At 41.6% G+C, this 25,205-nt stretch overlaps 3 protein-coding genes across 5 annotated transcripts in view; 1 reads left to right on the top strand and 2 right to left on the bottom strand.

Annotated features, from left to right (window-relative positions):
• Window positions 1-1,302, bottom strand: part of si:ch211-214c7.4 (mucin-5AC) — a 30,963-nt gene extending 29,661 nt beyond the window's left edge. The window contains exon 1 of one of the 2 annotated variants that reach the window (XM_035636006.2): window positions 951-1,302. The gene's annotated coding sequence lies outside the window, so the exon portion shown is untranslated. The remainder of the gene's footprint in view (window positions 1-950) is intronic. The other variant, XM_047333676.1, reaches the window with a different exon arrangement.
• Window positions 1,303-2,714: 1,412 nt separating this feature from the next.
• LOC118311893 (mucolipin-1) lies at window positions 2,715-19,318 on the bottom strand. Its single transcript, XM_035636011.2, has 14 exons — window positions 19,126-19,318; window positions 14,586-14,863; window positions 13,774-13,941; window positions 13,226-13,382; window positions 12,379-12,460; window positions 11,503-11,599; window positions 10,951-11,050; window positions 10,536-10,642; window positions 10,093-10,242; window positions 9,602-9,703; window positions 9,321-9,443; window positions 7,900-8,106; window positions 7,644-7,774; window positions 2,715-7,180 (listed from the first exon to the last, which is right to left on the bottom strand). Exons 1-14 carry the CDS (start codon window positions 19,154-19,156, stop codon window positions 7,144-7,146), a joined length of 1,770 nt encoding a protein of 589 aa, XP_035491904.1. The 5' UTR covers window positions 19,157-19,318; the 3' UTR covers window positions 2,715-7,143.
• A 105-nt stretch (window positions 19,319-19,423) lies between these two features.
• On the top strand, window positions 19,424-24,808 carry pglyrp2 (peptidoglycan recognition protein 2). Of its 2 annotated transcripts, none has more exons than XM_035636013.2 (4): window positions 19,424-19,831; window positions 22,409-23,269; window positions 23,727-23,937; window positions 24,389-24,808. In XM_035636013.2, exons 1-4 carry the CDS (start codon window positions 19,825-19,827, stop codon window positions 24,690-24,692), a joined length of 1,383 nt encoding a protein of 460 aa, XP_035491906.2. In that variant the 5' UTR covers window positions 19,424-19,824; the 3' UTR covers window positions 24,693-24,808. The 2 variants fall into 2 exon arrangements, with proteins under 2 accessions (XP_035491906.2, XP_035491905.2); XM_035636012.2 differs by lacking the exon at window positions 19,424-19,831 and adding an exon at window positions 21,860-22,143.
• The last annotated feature ends 397 nt before the right edge of the window (window positions 24,809-25,205 follow it).

Here is a 25,205-nt window from a genome sequence, read left to right as displayed (position 1 = left end):
CTGATCGTGCACGGATGGAAGTATGAAAACAGGCGATGGAAAGCTTGGCAAGAAACAAGTGGGGAGGCCATAAATCCAACGTGTCAGCTACTCCAGATCAAAACCATTGATGCATGACATGCTGCTGATACATATAAAGCATACAGTGATTTAAACCGATCACGGCTGATACACAAAGGGCAGGGGCGTAACCCCAGGGAACTTTTTAATAGCCCAGGAGGGACCTTGGAGTCCACGGGCTGCGAGCTCCTCGGATCGTTAAAGGCCCGGGGCACTTGTGTTTTGAAGGATTTATTGTGTCCAACATGTTCCACTATTGTCACACTCACCCTCGTGTTGTTCTGGGACCTTGTCAAGCCCCCCCCCCGTTCCTCCCCATGGACCTCCCTTTGTGTCACCATTGCTTTACGAGTTTCGGGCGGTGTTTGGTCCAAGCCTCGAGTGGAGCTTCGACGACACCGTTTGTCCCGAGGGGAACAGACACGCCGAGCTCGCCCCCGGTGCAGCAGAAGGCCCAGTGCGGCGGCGCACAACAATAGCGGACCGCGCGCGACGTGGGCGCGAACACACGCAGCCGGGCGGCTGGACCTGAGCCACACCGTGGCCAGCTCCGACCCTCGTTATCTTGCACGCACGCACGCGCACGCACACCAGAATATAAATGTTTGCGGGGCGTGACCCCCCCGACCCACGTTGAAACCACCGCCCAGTCGCTCCGCGCCGCTGCCGAGCCAACAGCCACGCACATCCATCAACACGTCCAGCCGCACGTCGGCCGCTCCGCATCACAAAGAGGGCGTCGGTGCATTCAGCACTTCCCCCCAATGAAGACTGTACGCTTCGTCTTGATGACGGGCTAGTTTGCTGTTAAAATGATATTGATAGATGGAGAATTTAGCTTAAATGGTGTCCCGCGCCAGAAACGGTACTCGGTCGTAAATCCTCTGTACCTCTCAACCGCCGCCGAAGACCGGAGACCGAAGACCGGAGACTGGAGACTGGAGACCGGAGACTGGAGAATCCCTCTGGCTCCAGCACGGAAGTGAAAAGCGCCGAATGTGTCGACGGAGCCGTCAATTTTCACCCGGACCAACAATAGAGGCGCGCAGGCGGCGGCGGCGGGCGTCGCTTCTCCGTGTCCTTCCCTCCACGTTTGAGCGGCGGAGGCGGCGGCAGGCTGCTCCCCTTCATAAAGGATGGGCTCGGGCTGGGGGAGTGACCGACGAGTCCCACCGAACGTTGAATTGAAGGTTGAGAAGACGCGTGGTGGTGGCGGTCATGGGAGGAAATGCACATTGAATCCCGCGCGTGGTCCAATCAGGGCCGCGAGGCCCGGCGCTTATGCAAAGCAGCAGTGACGTCACATTCACACCGAGCCAGCGCGAGCCCTGTGCCTGTCCTGTCCTGGGGGGGGGGGGGGGGGGGGGGGCGCCAGGCAGGGGTCCCACAGCCTGGGGTCCCGGGCACCGAGGAGCAGTAAATGTACCACAGCGTCCAAAATACTCCACAACAAGGAGACGTCCTGTATTATAAAATCACACTTCAGTAAGGGTATAATCAGCTAGAAGTACTGACAGTTTTAAAAGTAAAAGTACTCCTTCTGCAGTGACTGTGTCCTGTGGTTGATATCTGATTATATCTGACATTATTACATCAAATGTGTGAGCAGCATTTCATTGTTGTAGCTGCTGGAGGTGGATTTAGTACTTTACTGTAGTAATGTGGTCAAATCCAGTGGTTCCCAATCTCAGGGTCAGGGCCCTTCATGAATCTGCTGGGTCACAAGGTGATTATTATTGGTAGCTTGCTGCAGTTGCTTCAATTGACAATAAACACATGCCTAAATAATGCTGCCATATGATTTGTACTGATATTAGTATTAACTGCTGTTACTGTGATTTGATGTTGTCCTGTTGTGCGTCTGATGCTGCCAATTGACACTGGCTTGGCTAGGTCTCCTTATAACAGAGGCTTTAATCTCAATGTGACTTCCTAGTTAAACAAAGGTTGTATGTAGTATTGACAGAAACAAGAACAAACAAAATAAAGATACACAAATATATATTCATTTTCCTGAGTTTGGCTTGAACGTTTGATTTTTGGGGGGAATTATTTTATTTGGCACTCAGTCACACATCTATTTTATATTTATTTTTTCAAATGAAACCATGTGAGAAGTTCTGGGGATAAATGATACTTTGGAGAAACTGCTAACAACTCATAAAAACTGAAAATGGGAAATAGATCCCCGTCTTCACACTGCTTTTTTTTTTCTACAAGGTTGGAAATCTGTGACTTAAATCTTCATGCAGTAGAGAAAAAAGAACAATACCACAGAGTTGCTCAAAATTTTGCTTCAGGACAGGAGTATTTGATTAAATGTACTTTTCACCACTGAATTTTATTGTTTTACAACTGAAAATAGAGACATGGTATTATGCGATATAGATTTGCTTATGAGCTAAAACACTGAAGGGAACAAATGGTACATTTTTCCATTATCACAACTATCATTATTTAAATACAGCAGCAATGAAGAAATAAAGCTGATCTCAGAGAAAAAATGAGGATGAAATAGTTTTGTAAAAAAGCAATTAGTAAATATTATGCGTTTTCCTTGAGCACATGACAATTCATTGGTACCAGTGACTGATGACTGAAGTGCTAAAAATACCTTCTGATTTATTTTCGGGGGTTAAACTGAGAAAAACATATCAGAATCAGAATCAGCTTTATTGGCCAAGCATGTGTAAACATAAAAGGAATTTGACTCCGGTTTCCTGTGCTCTCGCAGTGACCTTACACAGAATAGACCTACACAAACAAAAGCAAGGACGACAGAGCTGAACAAGTTATATGGAGTCCCTGTATAGTTTAGTTCAATAAGGATAAGCAAAACATCCTCAAGCTTAGTTGTCATACAGGGAGTCATACATAGCTGCTTACAGGGGTGCTCCAAAAAATGTTTTGTATTGCACTTCCATAAATATGGGCGACTCAAAAGACACAAGTTGAAAAGTAGAAGTGGTCAAAAAAAGAAGAAAAGGCAGAGATATTTCTATGAGGCTCCACAAACACAGGATCCTACATTTCCTACAATGCATTTAATTAAATAATATGATTAAACCCTCTCTTTCCAGTAAATGCTGACATTTGTCAATTGTTTCCTGCCCTAGCCCAAGCTGAGATGACACTGATGCCCCTATATGTCTCTCAGGCTGCAGATGACAAGACAAAAAGAGGGAGTATATGAGTTTCGCTGGTCTGTAGACACATGCTGAAGTTACATTCAATTACAAAAAAAGCACAAATATTCCTCCCGTCTTTGCAGTCTTGTCATGTAGAAGGCACTCGTCTTGTACACTGAGTTTTTGCACTTTAATATTAACATTACTGGTGGAAAAGCAATTCCGTTTCATCAAGCAGGGGGTTCTCAGGGGTTCTGCTTGGGGGTTATGGAAAGTTCCGGGCTCTAATAAAACAGTGCCACTCCACACACACTGTGCTCAAAATGAAATCTGAGACACCAAGTTGTAAGAATGATATTCTTCCCCCTTCATACGATCAATTGTTTTTCTGCCTCCTGAGATTTGGATAATTGGGAGCACATCTGAATTAAACTCTAAACTTGAAATTTCACTTCCTGCACTCATAGTCTAGTACAGTGTCCACTTCCCTATGGTACAAACCCACAATAGCAGTAGGATGAATGCTTTTTTTTTTTCTTTCTTGAACATTGAGCTGCAGCTGCAGGCTTTACAATAGAAATCAATGAAAAGGGGGAAGACACACTAAGACTTTTGCAACTCACAGAGAGAGAAAGAGTGAATGTGTTAAAGACGTCCGACACCAGCTGTTGTTTTCTGGAGTAAAACTCAGAGAGGAGGAGAGAGAATAGAGACATGCAAGCCCGGGGAGAGGGGGGGGGGGGGGGGGGGGGAGGGGGAGGGGGGATGAAAGCTTACCAGAAACCTTCAGCGCACACGTTCTCAGTGTGGCTCAAACGAGGAGTGAGAGTATGTGTGAGTCATGTCTCAGCTCGGCCTCTCTCTGTCCCTGCTCTGTACATGACTCTGACAGTCGTTTCATCCGCAGCCTGTCAGCCTTTCCAGTCAGCCAGGGGCCCTGAGCGAGGGGGAAAACCCCAAACTCTCAAAAAATTCTTCAACTTAAAAGTCATTGTTACTACGCAGTTTAAAGGCTAGATCTGTAGCTGCATCAGTTAAAAGCAGGGTTTAACACAATTTTAGCTGATATTCACTAAATCATTTTACTAATCTGAACCTAAAAAAAAATGCATGCGAAATTCTGGCCACAGGAAGCTAAGGTGTGGATCTACCAGGAGTATGTCAATAAACCATTGTAGTTTTGTCTTTTATTTGACTATACTAGGCACTAATGGCATTCATCATTATATCACAGAGCTTGAAAAGCCAGTAAATCCCCTCACATCCTGCCCATCCATCTCCGATTGCTTTGTAATGTTGTTACACAAGGGTGTGGCCCAGCGCCTGGCTCTGGCGAAACCGAATTAGGATGCACTGACAATCTAAACACAGACTTGGCTTCTTTTAAATCAGTTTCTTTAGCATTGTCTGGTCACACATCTGCCCAAACATCTCGCAGTGAAGACAGCTGCACACACTGCCTGCGACACAAGACCCACTCTGCAAGCGCCACACAGACAAACAGACAGACACACACCAAACACAAACTCAGTGAATAAGATTCAAGACAAGAGGAAACTATGGCTGCAGGTCTGAGTTTGTTTTTTTAAATCTTAAGCGCTTTGTTAATATAAGAGTCTGAAGTTCAATTGAGTAATTGGGGCACATTTCAATTCTAGCTGAGATTAAGCTGGCATTAACAAAAGAGCACACCTAACCACAGCAGCACACTGAAACTACAAATGTCCAACCTTCTCATTATCTATGAGATGCATTCACAAAACCATGAACCCCAGCTTTGCCTCTCACTCTCACACACTCCCACGTGAACCATCAGAGCAGTACATAATGTATGACAATATTAGGTTAAGTGGGTGGAAAGCAAAGATGTGCTACATCAGCTGCCAAGCCTCGCTTGAAAAGCTCAATAGCCAGGAAATGAGCTCATCATATTGGTCTGCTCTGAAGAGGAGAAAAGGAAAAAAAACCTGAATTGTAATTTCCCTCCTCTGAGAGCTCTGTGCTGCAGCGTCTCAACTCAAACATGCAGGAGATTCACAACAGCTGTGTTTGAGCTGAAGGGTTTATTTGCAAAAATCAAGATTCCTAGTTTCTTTTAAATTCTCAGCAGAAAAATAAACATTTATTTCATACTTTGATGCATAAACTCGTATCCAGACACATGAACTACTTGCTCCCTCTTCTGACAAATCAAAGGAACTGCATTTGAATGAAACTATAAGAATCTTTACAGTCTTCCTCAAACAGCTTTAATATCAAAAAATATTACCGGAAAATTGAGTTACTAGACTGGCAACACATATGAAACCAAGATGATGACATCATGTTTGTATTTCTAAAGTACAAGCGCAGACAATTTGCATAAAAACGCGATACCTTCGAAAGGTACATCTAGGTAATACTAGATAATATACATGCATTGTAATAACTTAAGGCCATGGGTACGTTTGGCACACATTTTCCATCCACATCCAAAATCCATAAGAACATTGAATTTAAATGTGACACTGTTTGTTTATTAGACAGAATACGAGATTCTGTCATCTTCCATTGAATGAACCGGTTACTTCTTGGGTCATAGATCACCTCTCCTTAATAAAAGAAACTATTTTCCTAAAAAAACCTTTTGGGGTCCAGACTGTGAGACTCCCAAAACTATTGTGCGTTTTTTATGTGGTACATAAGACACAGACAAAACAAAGTTATTCAATCAATAAAGCTCAAGTGACTGGACTACAGTCTTTAGACAAGACACAATTATGAAGACAACAAATAATGCAGCTATGACAAGACATCATTGTAGAGCTACAAATAGATCGCTGCCATCATTATATCTTCTTGTTATCTACACTAAAGCCTGCTCCATTCTGTAAGGCAATTCAAGTTTGTTAGTTTTTTTTCTGAAGACCATTTTACGATACAAGTCTAACTTCTAGACTTTAGGGCATCATTAAAGAAGCACACAGTACATGCATATGGCTCTGGAGAACAGCTTCACTTGTAGTCGCTGACCACAACCAATACTGAGTGCTTCATTAGTGAGTGAGTGCATCCCGTCGCATCGATCATGACTCGGAGAAATGCAACATAATCCACCGCAGTGATCCAGTGCAGCAGCAAAAACACAAACAAAGGTCCACATTCGAAGGCAATGTGATGCCTGTGCAGATCAACCACAGCTGAGTGAGCCGTTTGAAACTTTATACTGTAGGTGACACTCTCTGGAGAGCAAACAAATTAAGTCAATACAACACCTGAAACCTCATTGTGTACATCTGTTTGTGGTCCTGTCGCCCTCCCTGATTGTCTAAAAAGAAAAAGGCAGAATAGTAGAGGCTGGATTTCCTCCTCTCGTTCTAGTTTTGTCTGCCGAGTAGTTTTTTGCAATGAAGGACATTGTTATTTTGAAATATAGAGTACGTTGGTAAAAAGATGAAGCTGCTGGATATGTGTTTTGTATAAATGCCTCATTTTGAGAGCACTATCCTCTAGAGGCAACCCATTTTGAAATACTATCATAGTGGAAAAAAACAAAAATAAAAACTGCAGTCTCCGTCATGGCACTTGTACCTATTTCTTGAAAGCAGTTCCTGCTCCTTGCTCAGCCTTGTGCATTATTATAGACATAAGAAAAAATACTGATTTTTGTAAAATATCAACAAGGAGCAGTCTTTAATCTTCCATGATGCAGCAGAGTCTTCCTCTTCCTACAGAGGATAGGTCCTGTCCTTCATCCGCCTTCAGTTTCTTACCAATGCCAATGAGGACACAATAAAATCACAGTTCCAATAAAAAGACTGTTTTTTTGGTACATACTCCTTGTACAGAGTGCTGGTTCGTCTTTCAGGTGAGTGCTTAGCTTTTGACCCTGACCCAGCAGGAGAGGGCGCCAGGAGTCTGTGCAGTGTTTCCCTGTGGCCAGCAGGGGAGGCTAGTGAGGTCACTGAGATCAACCTCAGTTCACCAGCAGGACGTCTTCGTACGTCGTCGTTCTGGGAGGAAAAAAATAACAAAAATTCTACATCATGATTTATATATTCTTATTTAGAGTCAAATAATTGTCACATTTAATGAAATGTATGGACATGTTGACAAATTCTGTTACAACATTACAAATCATTGGAGAAAAACATTTTCCAAACCTGATCTTAACTCTAACTCAAAATATTATCAAAAGTTATGGTGTCATAACTAAAACCATTTAAAAAAAAAATAGTTTTGCTTTTAATATGTCCCTCAACTCTAAACTAGTGAAATACTGAGGTTGTTAGCTCACATAATGTCTTTTGCCTTCTTTCCTTTGCTGCTTATGTTTGTGAGCAATCGTTTCCTGCTGCAGTTTACGTACATTAAATCATTCCAAAATAATTATCAAGGCCACGTCGATCAATCATCTGTTGTGTGTGTCTTGAGACCCCACAGAGAGATGATTGTTGCTGTTGCCATGCTCCTCACCTGTCACAGCAGCAGAAGAAGGAGCATGGCGAGGTTTCCAGACCCTTGAACTTCCCAGAGCTTGGTGCGTCCGTACACTCTGCTATGAAGGCGTGTAGGTCCGTGATGTGGCAGGGTTCTTGGGTTTGGTGCTGGGGAGATCAATGAGAATACATTATTGTTTTTCATTCAAAGGCTACACACTATTCTGGCACCCAGAAAAAAAAGACAACAGAAATGATAATCCTTGATGTCAACTCGATTCCCCATGTCCTACCTTTATGGTCTCATAGGCTCCTGTGATGAGAGCAATAAACAGCGACAGAACCATGTAGATGAAGAGCGATATGAAGCTGTACAGGTAAACCTGGCTGAACAGCCACACCAGAGTACTGCTCTCCTGCATCCCCGCAAACGTCACGAACATGTCGTCCCCGTTAATAAGGGAGAACAGGCACTCAGACACCATGGACAGGGAGCGGAACTGAGGGAGAGAAAACAGTGAGCGCCATCGAATCTCTGAAAACATCAATGACCATAACTAAAATGTGGTGTAGTGCTTCAAACAGCAAACATTCCACAAATGGCAACAAGAAAACAGCGTAAACCCAAAGAAATCTGATTTGAGCAATTTGTTGCACATACTCCGCAGGTCTACTGGGGGAGAGAAGGACAAAAGCTGTGAGTCCAGTTTTATGTGCTGAAGTGTACACATTTCTTCATCTATAGCCCCTCAGTTACAAAGAATGAGGAGGCTCATCTCATTAACCCGATTCTGTTACTTAGGCTGACTGGATGGATGTATTTTCAGAATTTATAATTTTAAACTTATCAAAAACTGGAATACATACTTAACATGTCTATTGTTAAGACATGTTAAGACAAATTACAAGGTAGAAGTTGTTTGAAATAAGATAAAACCAAAAATGATTTAAGAGTAAAGCTGCCACAATTAATGGATTAGTAATTGACTAATAAATTAATCACCAAAGATTTTCCTAATCAATTAATTGGTTCAAGTAGTTTTTATGACAGTGAACTGAATATCTTAGATTTTTGAACAAAACATCATCTTGGGGTTTGAGGTAACACGGGAATTTTATGGAGTAAACTACTAATCGATTAATCGAGAAAATAATCAACAGATTAATCAATAATGAAAATAATCGTGCAAGTGCGCACTTTGCGCGCGCACTTTGCGTTTAATCTTAAACTTTGTTATTATTAAAGAGTCAGAAGTTTAATTGAGTAATTAGAGCACATTTCAATTCTAGGCGAGATTCCTACTTGAGAGGAATATGCATGAAACAAAAGGTGAAAAAATTATTGTATTGACAAAAAAGTGTTGCTCACCTTGTAATAAGTGTTTAAAATGAAAAAATATAAAACATCTATTAGTCGAAAGGCATTCTGGGATGTGTATGGTAGAGAGAGACTAAAATGTAGTTTTTGATTGATTGATTTTTGACTCTTCTGACGAATTGTTTGTTTTTATTACAGACTGAAATAAATCCTACCAATGATACTACATTGAAATTAAATATTCATCTTTTAAAACAGGTGGTGAGTATTATTTGAGGTAGGAGTGTGGATAGAAATGAGCAGAAACCGTATCATGAGACTTCACTTAAATAAAAAAGCATACCTTTAACAGTTAACTTGAGGAGTTTGACTCCTGTTGAGGAGAGTTTTATTCACCTTGACATGGTACGGTCCCAAGACGATCCAGCCACAGAAGCAGTAGCCCAGATAAATGACGGCCACACAGAGGCAGAAGCGAATCACATTGGGGAGCGCTACTCGGAGCGTGATGATCAGAATCTACGTTGGACAGTTCAAATCACAGTGTGGGAGAAAGCGGGGGACAACAGATTTACTGGATTCATTACATTGCATCAAACCTTTAAGAGGAACATTTTCAAATCAGCAGCAAGTTGCAACAGCACGAGTTGATGCGCAATAGTTTATCTGCCACTTACATTGTATTTCTGGAAGAATGTGAGGTAGCGAATGACTCCCACCCACACCAGGAGTGTGGAGGTCCCCAACAAGATGCCACAGAGGTCATAGGCGGACATGTTCTGTCAGGAGTAAAGAGAAGATACGAGCTTTGACGATGAACATGATAGTCATTACAGTGACAGACACATTTGTGATTTTAAATATTGCTCATTGCTAAACTTTTAAAACGGGTGATGAATGGCTCCTCGCGCTTCTTTACACATAAGTAAATTTAAATCTGTGTCATCCTATTTACTGACGTAGGAAGAGGAAACTGGGCTTAATAGAGACTTAAATAGAGGAGCTAAATAATGTTATTCAGCTCTGATTATAAGCCAAAAGAAGTTCAAAGTGGCGCATTATAAGATGACTTGGCAACTCTGGTACAATCACTTACGTACAGCATGTTCGACAGCATGCAACCAACCACAAGAAAACCTACAGCAGATAATGTCACTGAAGGGCACACCTTAGATTCAATGCCGATTTTGATGAAACTCCCAGTAATGGTGAGGATATCGCTGACGATAAGGAGGATGTACCAGCCGTTGATGAACTCCAGCCGGTCTGCCCAGCACACTTTACGATCCAGAGTTTCCTTGAAGAACTGCACAAACTCCTGGAAAGCACATAGAGATGGTGAGAGGAATTAGCCAAACTTGAAGAGTAAGGACATAAATGCAGTTAGAGGTTTATTGACTGTATATTGATGCACATTACCTTGACACATTCATTTGAATGTCCCCATGTTAGAATGTTATTTTCCAGTAGCTTTTCTTCCTTCAATATTAGCTCAGCATCTGAAGCATGACTCTGCTTGGACTGATTTGATTTGATGCTCCTTTAATTAATCAGAGCTCTCAATCTGTTGTAGTGTTTTCCTCTCCTGTGATATTAACAGACTTTGCTCACCTGTTGCAGGATGATGCCTCGCATTATGGAGCGTCCACAGAGCAGCAGTGACACCATGCAAACCAGAGCCACGATGATGTCGAAAGCAACACGCGAGTAGTTTTCAGCTGGGGATTTACAGTGGCCGGGGGGGGGGAAGGGGGGGGAAAACTGTGAGAGGTCTTTCACTTCAATGTGGGAATAACAATGTTTGTCCCCCACTGTAAATCAGTTTCATGCACTTAAACATCCTGTTGGTTCAGTAATGTAATAATTGTATGTGGCGTGTAACATCCTTGTGTTCCTGAACACTCCTCAAGTTTCTTCCGCTTCTTTACAACTGCTGACGTCGTTCTATAATTTCTGAGTCTCATGTCACATGCTGCCCTCTCCTCTTTTCCAAGAGTCCCAACCATTCGCTAATCTGGAGTCTCACCTTGTCCGGAGACACTCGGGTCTTTACACTCCTTTATTGACGCCTGGTTTTCTAACCGGATCTTCACCTTGCCGCTGTTAGCCTTGTTGTCCAGAACAATCTGGAGGACAGAGGACACCAACACATGGTTCACATCCTAGCTGTACTTTTATTTTTTTGGTTTCTATTTAAATTTTTCAGACAATGAAGCTACATATATTCGAATTGAAGGTGTGATCATTTAATTTGTTAAAGAGGTCAGTCATATTGATGCAAATTTGATCTGTAAATAAAGCTAAATAGGATCGGTGTTGATGTGTAAATTATTAAAATAATAACTAAACAATCTTCTTTTAGAGCATGACCATATGCCACAAGAAGCCACTTTCCTGTTGTAAAACCAACCTCTTTGGCTAAGCAATTCATTAAATTATCTATACACTGTTATAACCCATGAAATCTAAGGTGAATGCCCTGCAGCAGTGCAGGGAACCGAACCATCAACTCTGACCCGTGATCCATTACCTTTGGATTAGGCTTTCGCGTGTCGTTGCCCTTAAGATTTGCTCTCACCGTAATGAAAAAGGTGTAGCAGTCCGGGATCTCGTTATTGATGATGGTCTGTATATTGATTGCCTTCAACTGGAACGCTATGGTGACATTAATGAGCCTTGGGAGAGATAAAATAGGTCAGAATTCAACTGAGAGTGAAACTCTGTCACACCCGAGGGTGTGGTGTGATGGTGTGATGAACGCTAACAACCTTTATAGGGATTCAAGAAAATGGTCTTTTGTTTACTGGTTTACTGCCTCTTACAGTTTAAACTGGGGACACACTTTCTGATATCCCACAGGTCGTTGGGATTTAACTGAGTAGAAGCCCAGTCACTGTTAGTGTGTTCATACACACTTGTTCTGTGGGCCCATTACATCAAGATCTCTAACACCACCTTCCATACCATGTTATATTAGTACAGGTAAAATTGATTGTTTGAAGATGACAACACATAACATTTATATTTTACCAAGCACATCAGTAAATTAAACACCTTCATATACAGTGTATAATGTAATTTAATTTAATGTATTTGTATTGCTTTCTTTATTTAGGGAGGTTTTCAATTCTATATTCAGGGTTTTTATTTGTAATTTCAGATAGGCAGATGATAAAAACTTATTTTTTTCATTTGTTCAATATTTGTATGTTTTCAGACACAGAAGCAGATTATTGATGTTGTTGAAATGATCAGTCCCATGTGAGTCACCGATGCAAACTATGCATACCCCTGTGTGTGTTTTTATATAAAGCTGTGGCAATGCACATGCTTGAATATGTGTGTGCAGCAGAGATAATTCTTGAATGTCATCATCCGTTACAACAGAGATAATCTCCACGGTGGAGGCCAAGCGAGAAGTCGAGAAGCCAATGCAAAATAAATTAAGACTTACTTGTGGAACTTGAGTGTAAAGTTCTTGTAGCTGCCACTGAGCTGAGATGGAGGAACCGACAGAGGGTTCACACCTACACAGGCTGAAGACAGTGGAGAACAGGCAGAGAAAAGTTCTGTTGAGTAAATACTGGCATACACTGAAGTTACGATCAAAGACAGGAGAAAACAAAACAAAAAAGAATTTCTATGGTTGCTTTGTACACAGCGAGTACAAAATAAAAATAAATCTTGTCTACAATTTTTTTTTTTACAAATGTAGCACATCAGAATAAAAATAAAATCTAAACATGAGGTTGTTTCCACTGTGGATCTTACTTCCTCTAAATTTGTTAAAATCGGACTCAAGTGTGTTTAACGTGAGGAAGTAAGAAACTTTGAGGGTATGCTACATAATTTATGACTTGAATTGTGTGTAAGAATTTGCTAGTGACAAATCAATGCTTTGTCATAGCCTTTCCTTTAATTTCCCTACCAAATATCATTAAAAGGCCAGTACTTGAACATCATCAACAACAACAACAACATAAACTGGAGTTCTGACTTTGTTCTGATTTTGGACAAAGGGTAAATCAATTCACATGAAATGCCATCACAGGACAAAAACACTGCTATTAATATATAGTGGATTTCGATTGAGAATCCGCGCCAGCTATATGTTTGTGTTGCTGCCTAAGGACAACAACTGTCAACCCTGGAACATTTGCAGGTAAATGCAAAGTTTTTGACGGACTGTTTAAAACCAAGCTACATGCAAACTATGCCCACGACAGCGATGTTTTAGCAGTGGCATTGGAAATCACAGGCCAGCAACATCTCCTCCACATGACACAGTGTAGTTCAGGTACTTGTGAGGATGTGAGGGTCTATAGTGAAGGTATCGTTGGCTGGGTCGATGCGTCCCTTCTTGTAGAACTGTTGGCACAGGGAGAGAGCGCTGCCATTCACACCAACATCGTAGACGTATGCATAGCGTCCCACTGTGGTCTCTGGTAGGGCCAAATACTGGGGGGAGGAGGAGGAGGAGGAGAATAATGTAGAAAAAAATGGATGAATCTGCCTCATAACCATACTGAGACTTGAGGGAAAACAACACAAAGAACTGATGTTTCTGGTCAGTTCGGTCAGAGGCTGAGCTGAACACAAAGGGGAAAACAGGGTTTCTGTTTCTTTATCGTTAGCTCACAGTTTATTTCTGGACAGTTGGTGCGCTGGCTGTTGAAAACACAAAACGTCCAATGGTCAAATTTCCATCAACTAACTTGAGATAAGCAAAGACAATTTTGATGCAACTATCCAAACAATATTTGCAAAATAAGCTTTAAAAAGGGGAGCAGAGTTTTAATAAGTGTTTTCATGTATTTTGCAGCTTTCCGTGTGTCTCAGGGCATATTACCTGCTCCACGACGTAGAAGATGTGGTCATAGACGTCGCTCTGCGTGTAAACAGCAAAGGAGTCGTCCGAGGACTCGTCGTAGTCTTTGAGGAAGAGGTGCTTGAAGGTCATCGTGTTCTCCTCTTTGAAGGTCACCACCACCTGGTTACTGAGGCCAAACAGCACCAACTGCAGCAAAGACGGGAGGACAGGGGGAAGAAAGAGGAGAGAGGGAAGAGTGAGATACGTCACGAGGAGGAGTGAGGAAGGAGAACAACGCTGAGGTGGCCCGTTACAGGAGCAATATTAAGAGTCTGTGCTATAATTTATGCCCTGTCTTGTTAAGTGCGTCTACATCTCCTGAATCAATGACTGTCTCTACCCAGGAAGTGAAGATGAGACTGATCCTGATAAATAAACAAATTAAACAAAAACGAATACTTGACCCTTCTACATGAAACATTTCACTAAATCATTAAGGCGGTACAAGCCAACTTTTTTTTATGGTAACATAACTTTTGTTTAAACATCATGAGACAAGCTGAGAAAACCATGTGAACACAATAAGATGAGGATCAAAATGAGATAGAACTAATTCCATTGTGTAACTCCTTTCTTGTGTTTTTCTGCTGGACTGGAGTGTTTATAACATAAATAGCGAAAAAATGTCAACATTTGAGTAATTTAAATTGAAGGTATGTAGCTTTTTATATTTAAGTCAGATATAGTTTAGCTGAGTTTGGGCAGAAAAACTATGGACCACATAGACATAAATGAAAAAAATGAATTCAAAGTATCAGAGGTTTAGGGTAAATACGTCACACATGACATACCTGAGCGGTGACTATGATGATCTTGAGCAGCTGCAGGCCCAGCTTAAAGGGCTTGCGGCCCTTGGCATAAAATTTATCACAAGGACTCATGAAGAAGTATTTCAGCTTCCTGCGAAGGGCCTCATCTCCCTGATCATCTCCGGCCCAGTGAGCTGGGCCATCTGTGGGGAACTGGTGGTTGGTATGGCTGTTGCCATGACTGTGAATGTGATGGCCATGCTCGTCACTACTTTGCGTGGAGCCGTAGCTACTCACTGAGCGGGACAGGCCTTTTCGTTCTGGAATACAAAAAAGAAAAAGAAAGAATGTTAATTTTTTAAAATTGATCTCAAAACCTAATGAATTAATCTTGTTTAACTTCTACTAAACGATAAGTGATGTAGGAGAAGAACCCAAGATACCCCTGTGGTGACTGTAACAACTGGATCAGCAGGCAACCACCACCAGCATTAACCTAACTGGATTGTCAAAGTGCTGAGCAGCGACGGCATCCTGTCAGCACCACAGGCACCGAGACTGAAGAGTCTGCCTTCAGCTTTCACTACCTTCACCTCAGTCTGACACCATCTCTCTGTCTCTCAATTGTGTTTGACTTAACTCCTCCCCATCCCCTCTGGCACTTTGAGCATGTGCTCAACTCGGCAACACATGTGATTTAACCCTTTCAGCTACAAAGATAAAAAACTGATTTGAGAGTCATTTTCTTTCCTTTTTAAATATGAACAAATTATCTGAAGCAAAGGTTAAACTGAAAATGGTTAAACTATAAATATGAAGCTATTATATATAAACATATTTCAGATAGTGGAAATGAAAGGGAAAATGTGTTAATGCCCAGCAAGGTTGGACAAGGTTAAGAGCAAAAGCTTGAGTAGATTATGTTTGAGGTTTTATGTAAAAACACACTATTTTTCAAAGACTTTTCAAAACCTGGACCGCTACTTTGAGTGAACCTCTGCACTGTTGAAAGGGAAAAAAAACCTCACATCCTCATGTGTAGCTCGTCCACTTTTTAAATAGTCATCGGTCTATGACCTTATTTAAACTTAAAAATGTTGAAGAAAAAATAAATAAAGAGGTAGCGAGAGCCAGACAGATGGACGGACTGATTGGATACAAACTCTTCACAGTGTAATGTCCCTGCAGGAACTGACCATATCCAATAAGAATTCCACAAAGAAGGCCAATCATGCATGTCACGTGTTTTAAGCTTGCTAGACCAGGCTGCTCAGAAGAAACAATAATGACTAGAGTCACCCAGTTTGTTCACTCACGTTCAGGACAGAATTGAAAAAAGAGAAAGAAACATAATTTAGGAGCAGCTGCTCTTTTGGGGAACTTATTTAAGTTGTACCATGTATTCAGAGTCAGCATTGCAAGGTCAGATGAACTGCTGAGTTGGGATGATTCCAAACGCAACAGACTCAGAAAGTCAGCAGAGCAAACCAGTAGCGTAGCAGAGTTGTCCAATGGAAATAAGAAGTGAAACAGGAGGAATACACCACTGGTGTTGTGTTACTTAGCACTAACTGCAACATAGTGTGTCAGAGGATAGGTTCAGCAACTGAAACTAGAAGAGAGGATCCAAGTTCCCTTCATAGTTACCATTCCATGACAGGCAATGCAGACTAATGGGTATCCTCACAAAAAAAATCAAAAGTCTCAACAATTCAACTGTCCTTAGTTTGGAATCTGAAGCATGGACTGTTCTGGTTTATATTTAAATCTGTTATCTGGTAAATTTCGAAATAATTCTGCTTCATGAGACCATCTTAATACTGAGTTTTAAACCAACATTTAAGCGCATCAGAAAGCATTATATCCTCAGATTGAGCTTTTCTCGTGCGTGTATTAACGAAGCAGTAGATCTATTTGGGAGTGATAGTAGGTTCCAACTCTAGCTTTTCATCTTTCAAACAGTACTCTCCAGTTGTAGTGGTGTTTCGGAAAAATTGAAAAGTTTTATCTGTGTGAAACTACTTTAAAGATGTGGTACCGTATGGGTACATAGAATTGCGTATTCGCCGTTGCCTGACCCAGCATTTTCAGCAGTATCAGAGGCCTTTCCTATACTGGCACTGGAATCGGGAGACATCCCTACTTTCTGGTCCACTGGGAGGATACATGCGCAGTTGGTGTCCTTGTAGAGTAATAATGTCATAACAAAGACTCGCGTCATACTTTCTACATCCGTAAATGTCATCATCGGTGGATCCGACATGCCTTCAGGTGATATGAATAACAATCCAGCTGAGCACTTGGCTTTGACAAAATTAGAGCGACAGCATTGTTATTAACTCAGCAACAAATGAGGCAGGTGAGTTGCCCTGGCTTTGACAGGGGTTGCGTGCCTTGGTGAGAACTAGAAGAATGAAAAACAGCTCAAAGAATCCAACCACTTAACATTGCATGCAGAGCAGACAAGATGTGCAGACACCAGTTGCAATCATATCTTTGATCGGAGGAGTGTGTCGATCGTCACGGCGGATAGAAATGGGACAAACAAAAATTGGGTGCGAGCCACTGACCGACCGTGCCTCTGTGTTTGACAGCGTCTCTCGAGCTGAATAAATCTCTGAAAATATCCTGCTCTTCCAGTTCGCCGTCGCCTGTGGAGCGTTGGCAGAAACACTGATGTAGCTACCTCTGTCAATCAGAATCAGTACGATAACGGGGAATCTGTCAACAACTTGGTATCAGTGCCTGAATCTAGTCTGGCAGTCCACAGCAGGAGGCCACCCACAGACTGAGAGTCCAAGGTCCCAGTTGTACTGAAGGAAGCTGCTGAAGGAATTATCTTCAATAAAAAGAGATTATAAACCAATTACTATGTCCTAGATTATCTGTAGGTAGGAGGTAATATCTTTTATGAACAGAAATGCATCCTTCTTCTGCAGAGATGACCCTTAATTACAAAACAAAACATATATTTCTTATTCATTTACCTCTAAAGGTAAATAATTATATTGGGAGTGGTAGAAAAACTCTGAGAGACAGTTATCGCAAAAACCTCTGCAAACGGTAGAAAAGTTTTTCTGTAATTTGGGTCAACTGACCCTTTAACTTGAAGCTTATTGACTACGTACTGTGTGTGTGCTGCTACACAAAGCAGGCATTATGTATGTGTGGTTCATAGCTCATTAAAAACGACCACAACACGAGTTGGCATGAAAATACTTAATTTTTTATAAAAAATACTTTTTTCTTCAGGGCTTTCGACCACATCTCAGTCTTGTAAGGGGACCACGACTTTGAAATCTTTCTTGAAAAGATGAATATTACCAGAGCCATGACTGAACTTTCACATGCAAGTCAAAACTCCCTCTCAGGGCCACTATTCTTAGTGCAGTCGTACTTCATGTAATAACAATCTGGCAGAAACTGCAGATCCAGCCATGCGTAAGAGGAGCTAATGAAGGAAAGCTGTTATTATGCATGAAAGAATCAGGTGATTTGCTGAAGAGGGGGTAGCGGCAGAATTTGGCAGAGCAGCATCTTAAGGGGAGGGAATAAATCTCAACAACAATCAAAGGTGTTGAATCAGGAGCAACTGGACTTGGATGTAGATTCTTGAAGAGGTTTCTTCAAGAATCTACAACCAAGTCAACAGTCTCTTTTAGACGAGGAAATCATGCACGGCAGCCTCTGAAACTAAAGTAGTGCAAGGACGCTACATGGGGGATGTAGTAGTGTAGTTCTACAAGCAGTCATAAACGTTAGTCAGCTGATTCTGTTATTATAGAAAGCTATATATGTAACCGACAGTAAACCCTCCCAAAAAAAACTATACATTTGCCAGAAACTGTTAGAAAATTGAGAAAATGTCCATCACAAGTTCAAAGTACATACAATGCATCTTATATCGGATCAATGGTATTACATTTATAGTGACACAAAAATGGAGGAATGGAGCAAATCTCTACATTTAAGAAGGGGAAAACAGCGAGTCTACGGCATGTTATCACGTCAAAATGATAATACATGTTCTGCCCGACAACTAATTCAAACAGGCAGCTGAGTGTGAACCACCAACATGATACAATATATTACTATATCATTACTATTTGCAGGCTGACATCAAGTCCCATGAAGAAGGACTCGTAGGAGTTCAGCATCATTTCATACCAATCTCTATAACTGGCATGTAGTAGTTTTACTGCAATGACAATCAACAGGTCTTGTTTTTTTTTCAACATCACAGCTGTTGTGTGCTGCGAATTTCCTGTATTAAGACACGGGATTAAACCATAGAGTCATCGCAGGACAAACCCTGATGTTGACAGAGCTGTGTGGGGAAAACACGCGTGGTGAGATCATGACTCCTAAACCTCAGGGACACAGTCAGACAGACGACAACAACAACAACAACAACAACAACAACAACAACTGTATTGAGACAACCAGAGAGCAGCTCTAAAAGTGATTTAAACACCACACGAACAACAACTTTGTGATTACGAGCAAAAGCAATCGTGTCCTCTTGTGTAAAGACGACAGTTGGCCGAGAGTGAAGACGAGTTACATGTCGGCTGTACGTCACCTGAGGAGTCGCGGGGTCCCGTCGCAGCCATGGAGTTCACTTGTAAAAAACACAATAACTAGGTCGAACATAAAGCTGAATGTAAAGGCCGCCGACAGAATTTTACTGCGGCAGTAAGTGTTTATGAGTGTTACAGCAGCCGACAGCGCAGACTGACACAACTGCCCGGCGAGCTGCAGCTGACTTCCTCTCCGGTCACGTGACGCACACCACGTGACCACATCAGCAGCTCTGGGCTGGAAAGTGCCGCTGAGTATATGATCCATCATTTACTAATAAGACCGGATTCATTAATAAGCATGTTCCATTATTTGAAGTGGACAGGATGGATGCAAATAATTTAATTGATTTATTTATTCATTCATTCAATAGCTACATTTGTATGTATTTATTTTGGTTTTGTTTGTTTTGGTTCTTGTTTTTGGGAAGAAAACTCGGGCTCACACTCCAACATAGTAGATGGCGGTAATGCCCCATAACACTGGTTGCCACCCGCCAGCATACCGGATTAAACTCTTATCATGTGTAGTTTGGCCCAGAGCCGTCTAATGAGAGTGGCGACAACGCCGGTCACTTCAATGGACGTTTCTTCCCCCCGGCAATGGCGGATCATGGAGCCTCTCAATAGTTCCCGGAAGTGAGCAGCGGCGCATTAGAGTAGCAGCAGATTGGAGTCAATGCACCCTCTGTGTTGCGCTTATGAAGGGTAAGACGTTTAAATAATCAGATTGTATATCATCAGCAATATGACTCAAATCAACATGCGCATCAAAGCATTCAATTATTAATTAAATAAATTACGTAAAATGAACAATGGATTATAATTGGGCAGCAAAAACTTCCCGGAACAATCTGAAGTCTACATGAGTCACGTGACTTGCAAACATTTTGGACTTCTGTTGTCGCTTCTCTCTCTCTCTCTCTCTCTCTCTCACTCACTCACTCACTCACTCAGTCACTCTCACTCACTCAATGGATCTGGTAGAACCCTGGTACAACGGGAAGAACCCCATCAATTCCATTATTTCTAGAGCCCGACCCATATGGATTTTCTCGGGGGTTGATGCCAATATCGATTTAAGGTAGTAAAGAAATGATTCTGATCCCTACGCAACATGGAGGACCTGTCATAGTTTATATCATACTACAGTGGAGCAAATTTCGCACAAATTCTTCAAGCTTTGTAGACATAATTAAAAAGTAATAAAAGTCCAGCCTTGCTAACACAGTGTGACTTATAGCTGCTAAAACTACATATTGGTTTTGTAAAAAAAATTAAAACTTTTGTGTGACCTGATGAGAAAGGTCCATAGGGTCCATAACCCTTGATTATATACCCTTAACGATTTAGATGCAATTGAAATCAACTGGAGCATTAGCCCAATACCTAACCATCACACATTTGTGGCAAAAATGTTTTATCTCTCAAACAAATGACTTACCTACCCTCTTTGTTTTTCTACACTTAATTTTCAGTATCCTACATGGCATATGTCTGTAATTCTTTAAAAGGTAGAACGATCGTAAATTATAAGAAAATTCCTTCACATAACTACATTACATTTTATCATAAAAAACTGGTACAAATATTACTGTGCTAACAGATATACTTTATTTGCAGCTTTAGCATGTGACACAAGTAAAGCAGCCACACCTTTCGGACGCATCCCTGTTGAGATCATGTGATAGTGTTGTGTTGATCCCACAAAACAAACCTGTGCAATCAGAGTCTGTGAAGTATTATCCCATCAGGCCAGTCAATACAGATGCAGTCACATGTTTTATCTGACTATTATCTCAATATAGGGAAATGGAAGATTTGCCATCAGCTGTTTGGACTGGAAATTGTTGGTGTCAGCCTAATGTGATATATAAAAACAAACAAAGAAAAAACACAAAACCTCACAATAAGACTGACCAACTGTTTCTGATAGTAGAGTAGATATTTTGATGAAATGTTAAGATTCAGAATTTTTGTAGGAAATTCTAACTTGCAACTGCAAAGAAATGGAATCAATAATCAACAAACACGTCTGGGTTACAGAGACATTCAACACATTCAACACAAATTATTAAAATGACAATAGATGCCTGGTTTCGAATTTGGTCTATGAAAGGAAACTGAGAATCTTTGGGCTTTCGACATTATAACAATTTGAATATTTCAACTTGCGTCTTGGGGAATGGTAATTAGCATTCTTATATATTTTACATACCAAACACATAAGAATTAAACATTTCTGAACATAAATGAAAAACATGAAATATTGTTAATAAGAGTCCTTTTAATTTTGTCTTCCAATTCCCCTCCTATCTGCCTTCCAGTGCCTTGTCAAGCTTGGCAATCATATCCAAAAGCTTGGTTTTGAAATTAAAATGACACTTAATGAGTTTGGCCCTTTTAATGTGTCTCTATCAAACCTGCTCTTACACAAGTTCATGTGATCATTCTTAAAACCTCTTACAGCTTAATTTAAATTACCAAGAGGAGTTTTTTTTATATTAACCAAATCTGCTTTAATGTTCATTCATTTGTGTTTATTAAATCTGTAAGAGCTGGGGGAAAAGTGGCAACCCAAAATATGTTTAGAAAAAGCACTGATTTGTGATAGACTTTACTAGGCGGCCCATACTTTGTTTTCCTCATGACACTTAAATGTACTAGGCTGAATCAATATTTGGAGGCCTCAGTGTACAAAGAGTACTCCCCTCTATTGGGTCAAAACATTGCAGTCATTCACGTACACCCACACAAATACAGCTACACAACTCATGTCAGGAGTTGTGTAGCAGTTGTTGTAAGGAGCACAACTTTGCTACTCCATTTACATTTTGGAAGGCCTGAATATTGAGGATTATTGTATTCCTTCCTACCTCAGAGTTTAGATCTCCTGTTTAGCAGGAAAAAAAAAGTTTTTTTGGAGGCAACTACTCGGAGTTGCACTATGACTTTTTCTGGTCTGTTGATTTTTGTTCTGGCTTCACTCTGCTTATTTTCCGTCTGCAGCAAGCCGATAGGTAAGTTTAAAAGAGGCTGTGTTTTGTTGACCACAGTTGCGAAGATTATCATGAGTTAGTTGTGCCAGAGACATTTGAGGGGGTATCAAAACCCCCTGTCTTACACTTGAAAGAAATAGTGATCCAAGCTGAAATTTTTCATAAATTGACTTTCATAATGGTATTAAGGAAGAGATACAGTATGAGTGTTGTTTCAAGTAACTAAAGAGTTCATTCTCGGACTCACTTTAGCATTTCTTTTGTTCCTCATTTGCGTTGACATCAGGTGTCCACCTGCGTAACATGGATAGTTTCATCCGAGCTGTGCAGCAGGTTGAAGACTCCAATCCTGGTCTGTCGCCCCTGGCTCTGGTCAGGGCACTGCGGAGGACCGCTGGCCATGATGATGCAATGACCATCCATTTCCTGGGTTCATCATATAATCACAGTGATGGTGACATCCTTGAGACGGCCATCCTCAATGCCTCTTCATTCAGCTTTTTTGACAAGGCCATTCACCACATAGTGACTGACCAGGGAGAGGAACGTGGGGTGGTTCTCGCTCAAGATGGCACCACGGTCGCCCTTGCACCCTTACTGCTCGGGATCGAGGCGGGACTGAAAGCAAAGATGGAGGGGAAGCCAGCAGCTGGAATCTTCCCTCTTACCTTGGGCAGGACACTGGGCCTGTCCTTCCTCAGCCTCCAGGACTTCCCACCATCTCATCGCCTGGGGCCTAATGGTTGCTGGGACAACATGGACCACCCTAAGGTGTTCAAGTTGCGTTGGCCTGCCACTCTAGCCACTGATGCTGTGGTCAATGGTGGAATGGATGGAGCCATACTGGGCATGAACCTCAGCAACCTAAGTGGATCTGAAAATCTGCAGGCCCTAAGTATGACCTTAAAAGGATACTATAGTTTTATTTTGCATGAGGGGCAGGGTCTGGATGCCGTGAGCAGCCATGTTAGCCCGAGGCGACGGGAGATCTCCAGATCCCTTCTGGAGCCACTCGATCTTCACAGCCAGGTGATGGAGACTCTGGCATTGGTCTGGAAGCTGGAGAAGACCGAATGGATCGCTATGGACACTGGAGTGGGGAAGTCGGTGAAGGGTGGATTGCAGGCATTTGCGCACAAGTACTGGGGTGAGCACTGATGTCATCAAAAAAGTGACAACTGGCAATTAACCAATCACTTAATTGACATATTGTTGCAGCCGGAGAACAAAAGCTAAACCATGGGATGTGTAAAATAGTCTGTCTTATTATTTATTCATTGTTCGCTCTTGGATAGTCCAATTTTTGCTACATACATTTTTCAACCTAATACAATATCAAACTTTGCAAGTTTATAAAAAAACAGATAACAATAAATCAGCTGATGTTTTTTATTTTATTTTACATAAATATGTTAGGCTATATTAACAAACATTGTGATAAGGATTCCTTTAAAAGTAACTTGGCAACAGGCAGAAAAAGTGACATCAGGATGTGATAAGACACTCAGGACAACACATCTATACATCACTTCAGCAAGATGCAAAGTTAAACCACTGGAGGTCAGCAGTGTCCTAACCCTCGTGCTCTCTCCTCCTATCCTCAGACTGCCCTCAAATCATCCCTCGCTGTCAGTGGGGGGCAAAACCCTACCAGGATACCCCGATTCCACTGTCTCTGCCCCTCCGCTTCCTGTATGTCCACCACACCTATGAGCCATCCTCACCCTGCCTCTCCTTCCCACAGTGCTCTCGAGACATGAGAGCCATGCAGCAGATCCACCAGGAGGACCGCGGCTGGAGTGACATAGGATACAGGTAACCAGTGTCTTTACATCAAAAACTTTCATTTAGTCTCTTGATTAGAGAGATATGAGAAGGTCATGTCTCTGCATTAAGAAGGGACCTGGCGATAGGATGCAATTAGCCTTGCTTGGCATAAAAACTGGACACGGGGGAAACAGCTAGCCTGGCTCTGATTAAACTCTCAGCAAGGAAAACAAGAACATATTTCTAAAATGTCCAACTACTCCTTTGATTGGAAATATTTAAAACTTGGTAATATTAGCAGGAGTATTTGTCAGATTACTGCTGGTTAATTGTTTTTCCAGGCACATTAGTAAATATTGTTGAAAATGTCATGTATTTTGAAATGAATGTGGCATGAATTTAGAATATTTGGATCAAATATTTTATTTTTTGCATCAACTTAACTAAACTTATTTTGGTCTTGTGTTGATCATGTGCTGCGCTGTCTTTGCGCCCTCAGCTTTGTGGTTGGCTCTGATGGCTACATCTATGAAGGCAGAGGTTGGACATACCTCGGCAGGCACACCAGGGGGCACAATGAGATTGGGTATGGGGTGTCAATCATTGGTAACTACACTGCCACCATGCCTTCTCGCCATGCCATGGACCTGTTGCGCCATCGGCTGGTCCGTTGTGCGGTCAATGGAGGAGCACTGGCTACCGACTTCACCCTCCATGGCCACAGACAGGTGGTAAACTACACCTCCTGCCCCGGAGACGCCTTCTTTTCAGAAATAAAAAGCTGGGAACACTTCAGGGAATGACAGGAGCCCCACTGCCAGTAGTCTAAAGCATCATTAATGCTTCTTCGGGGTATGATGACTATTTGCATTTTTGAAACAGTTTCAGTATACGAAATAAATCTCAACTTAATCCTCAAGACTCTGGACTGTTCTATCATTTTAATACAAATGGGTTCAGATCCATCTATTCCAATACAAGATTAATTCAAATCAAAATCAAATATATCTGTCTGATCATCCGCACATGTGGGGCACCAGTGATTCAATAGTGAGACTCCGATTTTTGGCCTCCTGAAAAGACTTCAGGACCAGTAGGAGTTTAGATCCGACGCACATTGAAAGTACAAAGATCGTCAGGATGTGATGTAAGGTGAAATTCATCTTTGTAGACAGATCTTCACAATTTAAGGCTTTTAATTTCTGAAACATGGTGAACAGTATGAGACGTATATATGTTTGTTTTTTTAAGGCAACAAAGCTTAGAATACAAATTTCTAGAGAACTGCTCACCAGGGTTTCTGGAGGTTTTAAGAA

This window comes from Scophthalmus maximus, chromosome 8 (genome assembly GCF_022379125.1).
Source record: "Scophthalmus maximus strain ysfricsl-2021 chromosome 8, ASM2237912v1, whole genome shotgun sequence".
NCBI lineage: Eukaryota > Metazoa > Chordata > Actinopteri > Pleuronectiformes > Scophthalmidae > Scophthalmus > Scophthalmus maximus.
Note: the sequence above shows the minus strand (reverse complement) of the source record. Positions and strands in the feature narration are given on the sequence as shown.

Coding starts and splice junctions, on each gene's coding strand:
- LOC118311893 (XM_035636011.2), bottom strand. CDS start 19,156: ATGGCTGCGACGGGACCCCGCGACTCCTCAG. Junction 11,600..12,378: donor TTTACACTCAAGTTCCACAA/GTAAGTCTTAAT, acceptor ATCTCTCCCAAG/GCTCATTAATGTCACCATAG. Junction 11,051..11,502: donor GCTACACCTTTTTCATTACG/GTGAGAGCAAAT, acceptor TCTGTCCTCCAG/ATTGTTCTGGACAACAAGGC.
- pglyrp2 (XM_035636012.2), top strand. CDS start 22,071: ATGACTTTTTCTGGTCTGTTGATTTTTGTTCTGGCTTCACTCTGCTTA. Junction 22,144..22,408: donor CGTCTGCAGCAAGCCGATAG/GTAAGTTTAAAA, acceptor CGTTGACATCAG/GTGTCCACCTGCGTAACATG. Junction 23,270..23,726: donor ATTTGCGCACAAGTACTGGG/GTGAGCACTGAT, acceptor TCCTATCCTCAG/ACTGCCCTCAAATCATCCCT.